General features: G+C 50.9%; 1 protein-coding gene across 6 annotated transcripts in view; it reads left to right on the top strand.

Annotated features, from left to right (window-relative positions):
• The window catches only part of LOC123506875 (adenomatous polyposis coli protein-like), a 367568-nt gene extending 353657 nt beyond the window's left edge, over positions 1-13911 (top strand). For all 6 annotated transcript variants that reach the window (XM_045259244.1, XM_045259242.1, XM_045259241.1 and 3 more), the window contains 3 exons: positions 3533-3683; positions 4427-4666; positions 5789-13911. In XM_045259244.1, the coding sequence (XP_045115179.1) occupies positions 3533-3683; positions 4427-4666; positions 5789-10306 (4909 nt within the window). In that variant the 3' untranslated portion in view covers positions 10307-13911. The remainder of the gene's footprint in view (positions 1-3532; positions 3684-4426; positions 4667-5788) is intronic.
• The last annotated feature ends 397 nt before the right edge of the window (positions 13912-14308 follow it).

Genomic DNA, 14308 nt, shown 5'->3' with positions numbered 1-14308 from the left:
GTTGTGTTGAGCGTGTTGTGTTGCGAGGGAGCGTGTCAGCCATGTGCTCTGTGTTGTGTGTTGCTTTGCTGCAGGTGTGTTGTTGCGCGTGTGTTGCGGTGGGATGTGTGTTGGGGGACATGTGGGGTACAGGGAGTGATGGACGAAGTGTAGTGTAGGTGGATGTAGTGTGGGTTCGGATAGGATTCTAGACGCGGGACCTCCACCTGTTCTCCTCCTCCTCCTCCTCCTCCTCCTCCTCCTCCTCCTCCTCTTCCTGGTCCTCCTGCAGCCTCAGTAATAGGCCAATAAGCTGTGGTTGAGGTCGGGCGGAGAGAAGGCGGGCAGGGGCGTGACTGGTGACGTCATGAGAGAGAGAGAGAGAGAGAGAGAGAGAGAGAGAGAGAGAGAGAGAGTGTCCTGCGGCCTCCACCTCCCGCCCCTGAGTGGTGTGGTGTGGCGGCGCGGCAGTGTAGTCTGGGGTGGTGTCGGTGGCTGTGGTGCGTGGTGATGCTGGTGGCCGAGACCCCGGCAGCTGGCGGCGCGGCGAGCAAGGGAGCGGCGAAGCAAGCAGAGGGCGGCAGGACGGAGAGAGGAGGGAGCTGGAGAAGGAGGAGGAGAAGGAGGAGACGACGGCGGACAGTCATCTGAACGCCACGCCCCAGCAGACAAACCTCTCCCTCCCTCTCTCCACACCTCTCTCTTTCTTATTTACCTGTTCCTTCTTACCTGTTGAACGAAATGTTGGCTTTCATCAACTTCCTCCGCGGGTGAGTCATGGTTCCTTGTCCGTGCATGACGCCGCGCCGCCCCAGGGTGTCCCGCGAGCCGTGACGGGGCGGCGTGGGCGGAGGAAATACCCGGCGTGGATCAGCTGTGCGGTTCTAGGCGGTTCTTGTTTTCTGCGACGTAGTGGAATGGTGGAGGTGTCAGGATACGATAATTATGGTGGAGTTACTGTGGGTGAAGCTGGATCTGTGTGTCTTCAGTGACGAAACGAGGATTAAAGGGATAAAGAAAGAAAGGAACTATAAGAGAGGAAGAAGAAGAGAGAGAGAGAGAGAGAGAGAGAGAAGGAAAAGAGAGAAGTGGAGGAGAACAGTAAGGGGAAGTAGTACGCGGCTGGTGCGTGACATACGAGAGAGAGAGAGAGAGAGAGAGAGAGAGAGAGAGAGAGAAGTGCGTGGTAGCCGGGCAGTTGGGCGGGCGAGCGAGAGTGCAGCAGGGATGGAGTGGGCGGTGTGGGCGGGCGGTGGGCGGCAGTGACTGGCTGGCCCTTCGGTGCTGGGCTATGTGGCTGCATGACAAGGGTTGAATATCACGTCCATGTGTGTGTGTGTGTGTGTGTGTGTGTGTGTGTGTGTGTGTGTGTGTGTGTGTGTGTGTGCAGAGCGTGAAGGCCAGTCTGTTTCCCCAGCTTTCCCTCCCTCCCTCCCTCCTCCTCCTCCTCCTCCTCCTCCTCCTCCTCCTCCTCCTCCTCCTCCTCCTCCTCCTCTTTCCTTCCTTCCGTCTTTCCTTCCTCTCTTATCTCATTTATTCTTTCATTATATACTCCTTTAGATCCTTTCATTCCTTCCATCTTCCTTCTCCTCCTCCTCCTCCTCCTCCTCCTCCTCCTCCTCCTCCTCCTCCTCTTGGTTCAGTGCATCCATGAGTCTCCTGCTGAGTGTAATTATTTTCTTCCTCATCCCTCACTCTTTATTTTTTTCTTCATCTCCTTTTTCTCAATCTTTTTTTTTTGTATTTTTCTCGTGTGATTTTTCTTTTCTTTTGTGATTATTCTTGAACTTTTTTTTTCTTTCACAGGTTTCATTTTTCGTGTTTTTTTTCTCTTTTTTAATGTAATTATGTCCTTCAGGATATCATACGTTAATTTGTAATGTTTTGTCTTATTTTATCTTCTATTTCGTAAGATTCTCGTGCAGGGTTGAAATAATTGCTTTAAGTGTTCGTTATATGTCGCGTTTGTTCTCGTGTTATTACTAAAGTGAACGTTGTCATCCCATTAAGTCCTTCAGTACTGACATTTTTACCATGAGTTTTAGGCATACGATTAAACCAATTTATTGACATTAGGAAGGGTCTATGGAGGTCAGAAAATTAATGGCCAGAGTCTTCACTATTCTGATCCCAACATATGTTTCTGAAGCTGTATAAAATCAACAAATAGTAAGAAAAATTAATAATGAAACGCATCATGGTACTGAAGGGGTTGGCAACAATAACATATTTAAGATAAATTATAACAACGACAGCAACTATAACGGTAATGATAATAACCACACACACACACACACACACACACACACACACACACACACACACACACACACACACACACACACACACACACACACACACACACACACACACACACACACACACACACACACACACACACTGTTTAGCCTAATCCCGAAGGTGACAAACGAGTTTCTTCACCCAGCTCGTCACTTCGCGTCCTGTTGTCAGCGGGTGCTTGTCACGTGATCAGAGTGGAGGGTGGTGGAGGGTGACTTGGGGGTGGCTGGGGGTGTAGAGAAGAGGGAGAAAAGGAGAGGAAGAAAAGTTGAGGAATGATCTCTACTTATTGTTTTTCTTTTCTTTTCTTTTCTTTTCTTTTTTTTACCTTCCTTCTTTCATTACGTGATTTGTTGCAACATACCCATAATTCCTAGCTTGTGATTTGTTATTGTGTTTAGTTTACTCTCTCTCTCTCTCTCTCTCTCTCTCTCTCTCTCTCTCTCTCTCTCTCTCTCTCTCTCTCTCTCTCTCTCTCTCTCTCTCTCTCTCTCTCTCTCTCTCTCTCTCTCTCTCTCTCTCTTCCCCTTGTACTTCTGACTTTTCTAACAATGTGTGCTTGTTTTTTTCCTTCCTTTCTTTTAATTCTTGGCTTATCTCCCTGACACAGAAACACACACACAAAAAAAAAACACCACACTTTACTTTTATTCACTTCGGTGCACAGGTGACTCAAAGGATTATAAGTGACTTCCTTACCTGTACCTACTTTTCTGCACTCCTGTTTTCGCCTGTACACCTTCACCTGTCCCGCTCTTTACATTTATTTGTTTGTGTACTCATATCCATTCATTGTCCTGCCACACCATCCCTTGTTACCTGTCCACCTTCACCACCTGTACGTGTGTCACTGTTCTGTACCTTCATTACCTCCACTTTCCATGCCACGCACCTGTTAATTATACTCGCCTTAGATAAGATGTAGAATTGATTGATCATTGAAATAGAAAGAGCAAAAAAGATATGACGTATTTTAGATGGTGATTAATTTGATGGGTAAACTTTTTAGGAATTTATAATTTATGTGAGGTTATTTTTTTCACTTTTACATAAAAAAAGAATTTGATTTTTTTTTTTTTTATAAGAGAGGAAGCTGGTCAAGAGCAACACACAATAAAAAAAAAAGGCCCACTTGTTTTCCAAAAGTCTGGGACAAATGTCTTAAAAACCTCCCTCTTAAAAGAAGTCAAGTCATAGGAAGATATACAACAGTTCACTTGCTAAGCTGTATTTTCTTCTCTGTCATTTCCAGGCGGCGCAACAAGCAGCAGTTTAGCGGCCGTGGCAGTTCCCGTATCGGCCAACCCAGCCCCCGCCCCAGAGGTTCAGGCATCCCGGTGGTGAAGGCCTCCAACCTGCCCACCCAGATTCCCAGCGGCCCCGCCCACAGCCATGCCCAGCAGGTACATACATATATACAGCGTAAAGTGTGTGGTCAGTGCGTTTAGTTGATTGGTAGCGCGTCAGGTGAGTGAGGGAGTAGGTGGTTTGGGTCGTCAATTTTGTACAGGTGAGACAGTTCATTAAGTTAAGGTAAGGTCATTGTGATTGGTGCCTTGTGGCGTGTGTAGCTGGTTTTTAGTTGTTTTTCTTCTTTTTTAGCAGTTTGAGTAGCTTTTTCAAGACGTTGCTGGCTGTCCTGTTTTTTGCTTAGATTTGCCAGCATTGGTTATTTTCCCATCGGTTAACTTACAACAAGCAGCGGGATTGATCATGCTGTTCCCCTAATTTACGTTTTTTTTTTTTTCTTTTTTTCCTTAATCATTTCCAGTTAGTAGTTTTGCTCCTGGTGTTGTAAGTCTGAGCTGCTTCCATACAGCTGGTGTTCGTAAAGAAAGAGTCACTCGGAAATAAAACTCCTAAACAGTGGTGTATATTATTAAACGGAATGCAGATAAATCATTATTTCTTTAGATGCACTTCATGACTGGTTGCCAAATAGCTCGCCACGCCCTAGCATGCCCGGGCTTTTGCCTCCAGCCCATAACAAAGGCTCCAGAGAGGAAAGAAAGAGAATGTCCAAATTATTAGTCTGAAGGGAAATCTAGTCGTTTTTTCCGTCACACCTTGAATTGTCAGTAGGCGTAAGAAAGCCCAAGGTGGAGCCTTTGTAGCACCGCGGGGCTGACACTGCAGGCTTCCTCAGGGTGTTGGTGGCGGGGTCTGGGGGGGAGACACCCTCCGCACATACTGCACGGAGGACACACCCGCCAGCATCTCCCACGCCGCCTCCATCTCGGACCTGTCCACGCTGTCCATCCCGGGCGAGGAGCCGCGGAAGGAGCGCCACGCCTCGGGTCAACGGCCCAGCCTCAATGACTCAGGTGACAACTCCTCCGACAATGACAACCTCCTGGAGCAGTGCATCCAGTCTGCTATGCCCAAGGTGAGGTGCCCCTGTGGCCTTTCAGCACCACCTCCTTGCCCTCTTCACTCTCTTCTCCACTCTTATCAGTGGTAACTTGTCTCTGTCTTCATCATGTCACCTTAATAACATCTGTATGTGTTCTCCTACGTCTCCTTCCCCTCCCCCGTCCCTTCCCCCTCCTCCTCCTTTTTTTCTCTATTAAATAATAACAATAATAATTCCCTTTCCGTGATGATAATATTAAGAATAACTTGCTGAACTAAACCCCGACAAACAAACTGCTTGTAATACTCGTACATATTGCATGAGTTTGGTGGGCAAGCTCCTCATTTTCTTCTGATGCATATGACATGATGAGTAAGTTCGCCCCCATTTCCTTTCCTCCAATGCAAATAATGGGATCACTCTATGGGTAAGCGGCTCCTCTCTCCCTATTTTATTGATGTCCGTGACTGGTTAACTTACTGGCTGATCCCTCGCCCCGTTTTAAACCATATGGTGTTATTGTAGCGCCAGAAATATCAGTTGATCATTCCTCCCTCGAACAAGATATTGGGAAGCATGAGACACTCGGCACTGAACGTCAAAACTCACTTGTTACACTAAAGGCATGAATTGGAAGTTTTAAAAGCTGTTCATCTTGGCTTGTTGCTTCAGCGTGGTCGTGACAATGCCTCTTTTGCTGCTGAGTCATCGTCACTGTGGTGAGTGTCTCGGCGACTCCTGAGGGGAAGGCATGGCGTGAGAGGCGAGCCGCTAAGTTAACCAAGAACTTTTCATTGTGTTTGGGACTCAGTTATGACGGTGTTTTGTCCTGTATAATTGTAATGGTGTTGGCATTTTCTTGCATAGTGTGTGTGTTTGTGTGTGTGTGTGTGTGTGTGTGTGTGTGTGTGTGTGTGTGTGTGTGTGTGTGTGTGTGTGTGTGTGTGTGTGTGTGTGTGTGTGTGTGTGTGTGTGTGTGTGTGTGTGTGTGTGTGTGTGTGTGTGTGTGTGTGTGTGTGTGTGTGTGTGTGTGTGTGTGTGTGTTCTCTTGGGCGCTGCAAATCCCTCACAGGGTTGCAGGTGACCAGCTTTGGTGTAAGTGTACTTAACCTTCACCTCAACAGTGACAGGTGAGTGATGAGTGTTTCCTTGTAGGCTCGACCTGGCGCCAAGGTGAAGGAGGTGAAGCTTGGAGTTGGGGTGAAGAGGCATGGGGCGGGCCATCTGTGTGCTCACGGGGCTCCCCCAACTGGGCCTCCCCTCGCCTCCCCGCGGCACTCCCCACACCACCGGCCCGTTCCTGTGGCCAGGGTCACTCCTGCCGTCAAGGTGGGTGGCACCAGGATATCTCCACGCCCTACCCTGCAAGAGGACGCTGCCGGGGACCAGATGCGTATGTGGGCCACGGAGGGCACGCCCGCCACCTTCTCCCGTGCTGACTCACTCTCGTCGCTCAGCTGTGACGACGAGGGCAACAGAGCCAGCAGGGACACCAGCCCCAGACCCCTCGCATCTCCGCACCCCCAAGCTCCCCAGTCCCCGCAGCCCCAGAGCCAGCCCCCGCGGGCCAGGACACCAGGCTCACCTCGCGGCAGAAGGTCTCAACAGGCTCAAAGCAGAGGACAAGAGATTGACGGGGAGAAGGAGGTTCCTCGGCAGTTTGCGGTGGAAGGAACACCTGGTGTCATATCTCGACACTCGTCTTTAAGTTCCATCGAGGGCGAGGAAGAGAGCGCCATCGTGCAGGCTCCCAGCGCACAGCAGGCTGGCAGCGTCCGCAACTACGGCGTGGAGGACACGCCTGTGTGCTTCTCAAGGAACTCTTCCTTGAGCTCCTTGTCCGTAGAGTCATTTGGAGAAGAGACGACCCCCACTGAGCAAGCTCTTCTACAACAGTGCATCAGCCAAGGCATGCCCAAGAGCAAGTCTGACTTGGAGAGTCACAGTCGTAGGAGGAGGCGTGGGGGCTCCCGCATCCCCGCCCCATCGTCACGGTCTCCGGCGCGCCTAGTGCCCGGGGTGCCTATCCAGCGCCTTACACTGTGTCGCGACGAACAACCCGCCCAGCCAAAAAACGCGGGAGCGACGGCGGCCGCTGCGGAGAGTGTGGACGCAGACGCCGCCATGCCAACGCCAGATGTAGAGAGCTCGAAACTCCACACGGACTCCGAGCAGAGCGAGAAGAGTGAGCGCGCTCAGAGGCACATCAAGGAGGAGGACTTCGAGGATCGCGAGGAGGATGACGAGAGCGCTGCTGATTACACAGAGGCTGACTCCGAGGTGACAGCAACCACGGCAGAGATGTGTCAGCCTCACAGCGACATGACAAGTGAAGACAGTGCGCCAACAGTGCATGACCAGCTGGCGGCGGTCGAGAAGGAGGCGGTGCAGGAGGATATGGAGCCTCGAGTCAGTGATGAGTCAGCAGAGGGCATGGGCTCCTCCCCTGATGACAAACCTTCTTGGGTTGAGCCGAGAAACTCTACTGACAAGTCTTCCCCCTCAGACGGCCGCGGCTCCGACACCTCCGTCACGGCGTCCATGTCTGAGTCAGGTTTCCTGGCCATGGAGGCCATGAAGGTGGCCAGGGCTGTGGCAGGCGAGGCCAAGCTACTGAGTAGTGACGAAACCTCCCACATGTCACAGAGCATAACCAGCGCCGCGTCAGACGCCTGCATCGACAACATCAAGCCTCCCTCAGCCATGGGTAGTCTGGCATCCATGTCTAACAGCCTCACAAACAGCACCGAGGAACCGCGCGGCTCCCGCGCCAATAACCGCCGCCTGGAGTGCCGTCACACGCGCCGTATGCCAGAGATGGTGCGCCGCGCCCTTGGGGACCAAGACTACGGCTCCACTGAAAACATGGCCAGCATGGTTAGTTCCTGTCACTCTAATGTAGACAACATTCCTCCTCCCTCTATGATGGACGATGACATGGAGAACTCCATGATCAGCGTGGCGTCCATAACCTCCGAGGTGGCGGAGCAGCGAGACTCGCCTCCTTCACCCCCAGCAGACCACACAGCAATGGTGGCGGCTCCCGCCCGGCAGTTGGCAGCCATTTTCCAGCAGGAAGCCCTCAACGCTGCCTCGACGCTCACCCTGACAGGTGGTGACGAAGCCTCCACCTACCAGGAGATCACAGACATCACGGAGCACGAGGAGACGGTCGGTCCCGCTAGTGACACGGAACTCGCCGCTGATGACTTGCCTGTTGATGTTCCTGATCTGCCCCAAGATGGCTTCTCTTCCCCCCGGTGCGGCTCAGCGCACGCCTCGCCTAACAGGCAGGGAACACCGCGGGCACGGAGACACCTGCCCAAAGACAGGTACCGCACCTTTACTCGCGGGGATGGAGAAGTGTCCTCTGATGCAACACCTTCCCAGGACACAGACACAACACTTGTCGAGGTGCTTCCCTCTTCGCCATTTGCTGCAAGAACAGCGAAACAGAGACGTCAGGAAGATTCTGAGCGCTTCAGAACCCGAACGATATCCTCCTCAGAAGGAACAGTGGAAGCCTTGCCAACAGACCCTGCGTCCGGAGGTGATAAGGCCAGTGATAAAATCAGTCCTAAGAAGTCTCCCAAAAATCGTCGCCTCCAAGACCCGAGTCGCTTCCAGACTCATACAATAAGTCCAGCACAAATCTCTCCTGAGGCAGCGTCAGAAGTTCCCCCTGTGAGGACTGGTGACGCTGACGGCGCTCCCGCCTCCCCACCGAAGGTACAGGGCAAACAGAATATTAAGCAGCGGCGCCAGGAGGACCGAGAACGATACCAGACCCGCACCATCGAGGTACCTCTGGCTGACATCACCCCGGAGCCCGAGCCTGACACACCATCCGACGACGACCCCGCCAAGGAGGCAGAGGATGGTCCTTTGGTAGACTTCCAGGACAGCAACGAGATGCTTGATCTGACTGCTGAGCAGCTGGAGGCGCTGCAGCAGGACGCCAACATCGTGATCTGCACCCTTAACGAGACCCGCGAGGCCATGACCAGCGAGTCCTCAGACCTCCTCAGCGAAGAGAACATCTTGGATATTGAGACGCTCAGCTTGATATCAAACGAGGATGAGTCTGAGATGAGAAATTTTCTTCAGGACTTTGATGACGACCCTCCAGATAAAGATGATGACGACGAGGCGGAAGAGGCGGAGGCAGAAGCAGAAGCAGAGGCACAAGTGATCCGGCGGCCCCGCATCGTGAAGCCTGGGGAGAAGCCAGCCAGGCCCCAAGAAGATGACGAGGGGACTGGGAAAGGCATCAGAGGGCGCAGAAAACCCCTGTACTCTAGTGCCAAGAAATTCATCACGCCGACCCGGCCCGCCTCTAGCACTGTGAAGACTGGCATGGTGAAGCCCTCGGCTGTCAGGCCCAGCTCCGCCTCGCCAGTGAAGCCCTCGTCACCCAAACTGCCTCGCGCCACAAGGGCATCAGCATTAAGACAGACCTCCAACATTCAGAAGGGAGGAAGCAGCGGCGAGGACAGTCCCACGGGCCGAAACACGGGCTCCTCTGCTGGAAGTAGTGCTGGGTCCAGCCCCAGGCTCGGCCCTGGCTCACGCGGCAGTGTGACAGCTCGGCCGGCGAGATCCAAGTCCTTGGCGAGGCCTGGCCCAGATCCTCCCAAGCCTCTGCAGCGTCAAAACACGTTCACCAAGGATGACAGCGACACCCCGCTAAGTCCAGAGCACAACGCTGTGGCGGAATTAAAAAAAACTCCAACACCTAATCGAGCTGTGAAGACGAGGCTGCGGCGGGACATTGTCCAGCCCAGCCCATCCACGGCGCAACCTGGTGCAGGTGTGCGCACCGTGATACCAAAGAGTGGCAGTCAGGACCTGAGTCCCACCAAAGGGCGGCCTCCGCAGCACAAGTCAGCAAGCCTCACGAGAGACGCACGGCCACCCACCTCTTCTGACGTGGCTGAGTGGCAACACGAGGGCACCAAGAAGACCGTCAAGAAGGAGGTGACGAGCAGGATAGCTAATTTGTGGAAGAAAGTGGAACGTGCACAGACTAAACCCAAGGAAAGTGACAAGAAGGTGTGGATCACTCGCCCCAAATCCGCTGCCAAGGAATCTCCGCCGCAGCCCTTGGTGCGCAGCTCAACGTACGAAAAACTTCCTGTCAATGGCGCCGCCAGCGGCGGGAGCAGTGGTGAGACGGGAAAGAGCAGGACGAGACTAGGTCTGAAACTGGCTAAGCTAAGAGGTCGAGATACGAGATCCTCGCCGCCCTCCGAGGCCACGACGCCCGTTGACCCTCGACCACACTGCCTCGTCAGTCCGACTCGCGCACGGGTAGGAGAAGTGACGCCGCGACCTGCAGAAGCAGTACAGCTCCGCCCGCGGCCGGCCACTCATCCTCCTGGCACCCATGTGGGGGCTCAGCTAGAGGAGGACCCCGAGGCGCGCGCAAAGAGGTTGTCTCGCCTGGGGTCATTCATTGTGGTAGAGGAGGACGGGCGGGTCAAGTCACCTCCACAGTCAGCCATCGTCCAGCCCTTCAACTACCAGCCTCCCGCCGCGCCCAAGATCAGGTCTGCGGTCGCCACCCGCATACCTCAGCCTTCCAAATCGTTCCTTTCTAACGCGCCGTGCGGCAGGGACGACAACGGGAACGCGGCCGACCCCAGCGTGGTGACGGGGACCTGGAGACCCTGACCCCAATCCCCGCACCGCGCCCAGGACACCCAGGACCCCGAGGACCACTGGGGCGCGGGGCCAGGTCCTCAAGGGCTTACCTAGCGCCTGTAGGAGCCGTACCTCTTCATGTAATAAAATATACTGAGGAAAAACAATCTGCCCTCTCCCCAGCCTGGGAGCGCTGTGTGATGGTGGGGGGGAGGGCGGGTTTGAGCGTGTAGGCAAGGCTGGTGTCTGTTGTAAGGACCACCAGCCCTCTCATACCACGAGAGGGAATCAAGGGCCCAGCTAGGCTTTAGGCTGTAACCACCACACCACAGGTAGGAAGAATCAACCCTTCAGGCTCTGGAACTCCTCGCTACTGTACATAGTATATACTCTGCCCTTCTGTACACCATTTCATATGAAAAAATACATAATTATTCAGTGCTTAGGGATAGATAATAATATCCTGTTAATTTAGTGCATTTTCACTGCATTTAGTGTTTTTGTTCGTGCATTGTCCATTGTCCTTTCTTTTGTCCTGAATTCTTTGAGCATGGGCGAGTTCCTGAGCCTGACGCTGCCCTGGCCACGCCGAGGCGCCCGTTGCCCCGGCTGCGCCCCACCACTGCTGCACCAGACCGGCGTCCAGGAACGTAACTATCAGAAGCGAACCAGATCGTCTCCGCTTTGTGTTATGTTTGGACAACTTAATAACAAAATGGTAATAGTAGCCTACTTGCATTTACGTGTTCCAATGTTTTGTGTTTTATTTATTTGTTTGTAGAGCTTTGTGTACATACCTCTATTTCTTTCATTTTTCCATATTTTTTGTTTGTATTTTTTATTTTCAATAAAGGATATTTGATTTTTTCAGGATACATTTTATCTCCCAAACATGTCAGAGAGGTAACATGGTGTTGTCTCCTGCGCGGCGAGTGTGGAGTCTGGTAAGCGATCATTCTTGAGGGAAATATAATAAACAGAGGCTGAGTCAGCTTCAGATAGACGTGTACTACTATGCTTTAATGATTAGACGATAATATTTTAGCTGGTTTTTGATAATACCGTAGTTAGGTGTTGTGCCTGTCGAGTCGCGGGTGTCGGCAACAGTGTCTCGTGTCACAAGTCACGGCCGGCGCCGCCCTCGCCCCTCATCCCTGTGCCATAGCGCCAAGTAAGTTTATAAATTTAGGTGTATCGTGTCTTGTTTGGCCTTGATTTGGAGTACTCTGTGAAGTGTGTTTCGTCAGTGTCGTGATGTGTTGCGTGTGGAGCTGTGGCGCCGCGGCGACCTGATCTCAGTGTGGTGATGTGATGGTGATGGTGATTGTCTGTGTTGTGGCTACCTGTTGGCCCTGTGTACGTGGCGGCCAGCTGGATGTGCTTGTCTCGTGTACGTGGTTGCCATGTGTATGTGACATACGTGTACTTGACAACCATGTGTACGTGACAACCATATGTACGTGACAGCCATGTGTACGTGACAATCATGTGTACGTGACAACTATGTGTACGTGACAGCCATGTGTACGTGACAGCCACATGTATGTGACAGCAATGTGTTCGTGACAGCCATGTGTATGTGACAGCCACGTGTATGAGGTAGTCACATGTACGTGATGGCCATGTGCGCCTTAGCTCTGTGTTCACCTGGGTTGCCCAGTGTCTGTGTGTTGGTTGTCACTATTACCGTGGTGTGAGTGAAGGTGAACAAATGGACTCACCCTAGACTGAGGAAATAGCCAAGGGTGTGAGGTGAGACAGTCACTGTCACTGATGTCACGTGGGTTTTGCAGTGCAATCCTCACTCCTTCAAAAGAGTAATTTTCAAGAGTTAATGTAAGGCTCAAAATCCTACTCTTTGACCTCTTATTCAGCTCAGGGGAAGGGAAACTAACGGTGTTGAATTAGTTACATAAGATTACCTGCTCACCCACTTCTTTATTACATGATGTCAGACTAATCAATGGTTTTTGGGTGTTGCTGGGGTTTCTGTAGTGAGTGTCAGTGGTGCAGTGGAGGAGCGGAGGAGACAGGGTGCTATAGTATGTGTGTACATACTGCGTTGTATCAAAACACAATTTTTCACTAGTTTGCTGTGAGCGTTATCTATGTGGATGTGGTGAAGTGATGCGTGCTTGTATTATTTACTCGTGTTTCATTTAAACATACTAAGGTTTAGAATTTAATTGTGATTTCTTTTAAAAGAGACGAAAATTTTGAAATACTTGTTGCCTTCATTTTTTAATCGGAATTAATAAGAAAACACAGAACTATAAAGACGTTAAAATGACTTTGCTTTGTTGGCTGAACTTAACATCAGTAAATGAGGAGTGCCCACCCCGGGCACACTGACAACATGCCAGATTACCCGTAACATAGTCATCCAGAAGATATTTCCTGTATCCATAAGACTGCATTTAGATTACTTGATAGTCAAGAATAATCCTTACCAGACTCTGCACCACCCAAGTGAAGGAGAAGTGTCATTGTATGTGTTCAGAGACTACAGCAAACCATGTACTGTACCTTTAAGAGCTAGACAGTGAACCTAGGATAACCAAAGGTGTCACAGTAACCTAAGGTATCTGCAAGATCTGGTTACATTAGGCCACTAATGTGATGTACAGGTCCAGGCAGATCTTGTTTCTCCCCACGGCATAACGACGACAACACCAACATTGTAAGCATGGACCAGCTAAATTATTATTTTTTTACACAAATTCAGCTGTAATGCATTAGTTTTCACTTCCTACCAAGACTATGTTAGGCTGTGTGATCTTGTCAACGGCATTTCCTTTGCAATATGTGACATTCACGTTTACTACGATGAAAGTGTCTTCTGGTGCGTCGGAAGACAGGTAAGATTCTGAGGCTGAATTTGAAGAGCAAGTAACTCCTGCAGGTGTCAGCACTAATCTTTCTTAGCATTTGGTCCATGAGAGAGTAGCTGTCTCTTGCCTCATTTTGCTTCAATGTTTCTGTTCCTCTACTAACGAATCAAAGTCTCTCGAGTGGTCTGGGGAGGCCACGCGCCACACCGCCAGGGCCGTCTAGAGTGTGCTCCAGACCGGGCTGCTGGGCGGTGGGCTGCCAAGGAGTGTGTGTGGCTTACTTATATCATTAGAGGTGTACTTAAGACACGCTGTAGCCGCCGCCGCCTTAGAGTCACGTAACAGTCTTCAGTCTGTGGTATTAGTGCTTCATGATTAATGTTCAGCAGGCACCCACTGTTTATATCCATCATGGTTCTGTAGGTTTGGTTAGGTATGTTCCTCATCCTAAGTTGTTTGGTTGCTGTGCAGCATTTTATGAACTTAACTTAATTTCTAACTCTGTAACAATTCTCATGGGTTTACAATGCATGATTTACCATGTTGATATTTAAAATGGACCAATTTGTATTTATTTACTTATGTATATCCTTGTACATTAGACAACATACATTGTATCATAGTGTAAAGTATGACAGCATGAAGTGGTGGTGGTGGTGGTAGTGGTGGAGGGAACTCAGACTTGGCTGTGGTTGCTGAGTACAGCATTCTTTTCTTCTCCTTATCCCTTATTGCAATATCGAACTCTTCCTTATTATCATATGATTAAATATAGTATTATGACAAATTAAATACTTGTATGTATCTCATCTTTCTCTTTCCTCACCAATAACACAGGGAGTCAGGAATGGTGAGTGCAGGTCAGTGGAGCACAGCAATTCCCATGCAGACACTACACACCTACACACCTCTTCTCTCAGTGATTGACAGGGGTTGCTCTGTGTGATGCTGACCTACATGTCCCATTCCAGACTGTCTCATTGAAATATTGATGAGTTAATTATTGTGCTGACCCAGAGCAGTGAAATGCCAGGACAGGACAGCAGGTGTGACGGCACTGCCTGGCTACCACACACCTTCCCTGGGGGTGCCTCGTGCATGCTTGTGGTGATGGTGGTGTTTGGGACTCCTAACTGTGTGGTGCTGCTGATTTGTTACTGGTTGTAGTTGCTAGTATGCCATTTAATCTATGCTGATGCCT

Source organism: Portunus trituberculatus, chromosome 21 (genome assembly GCF_017591435.1).
Source record: "Portunus trituberculatus isolate SZX2019 chromosome 21, ASM1759143v1, whole genome shotgun sequence".
NCBI classification, from domain to species: Eukaryota; Metazoa; Arthropoda; class Malacostraca; order Decapoda; family Portunidae; genus Portunus; species Portunus trituberculatus.
The sequence above is the reverse complement of the archived record's forward strand: the minus strand, read 5'-3'. Positions and strand labels throughout refer to the sequence as shown.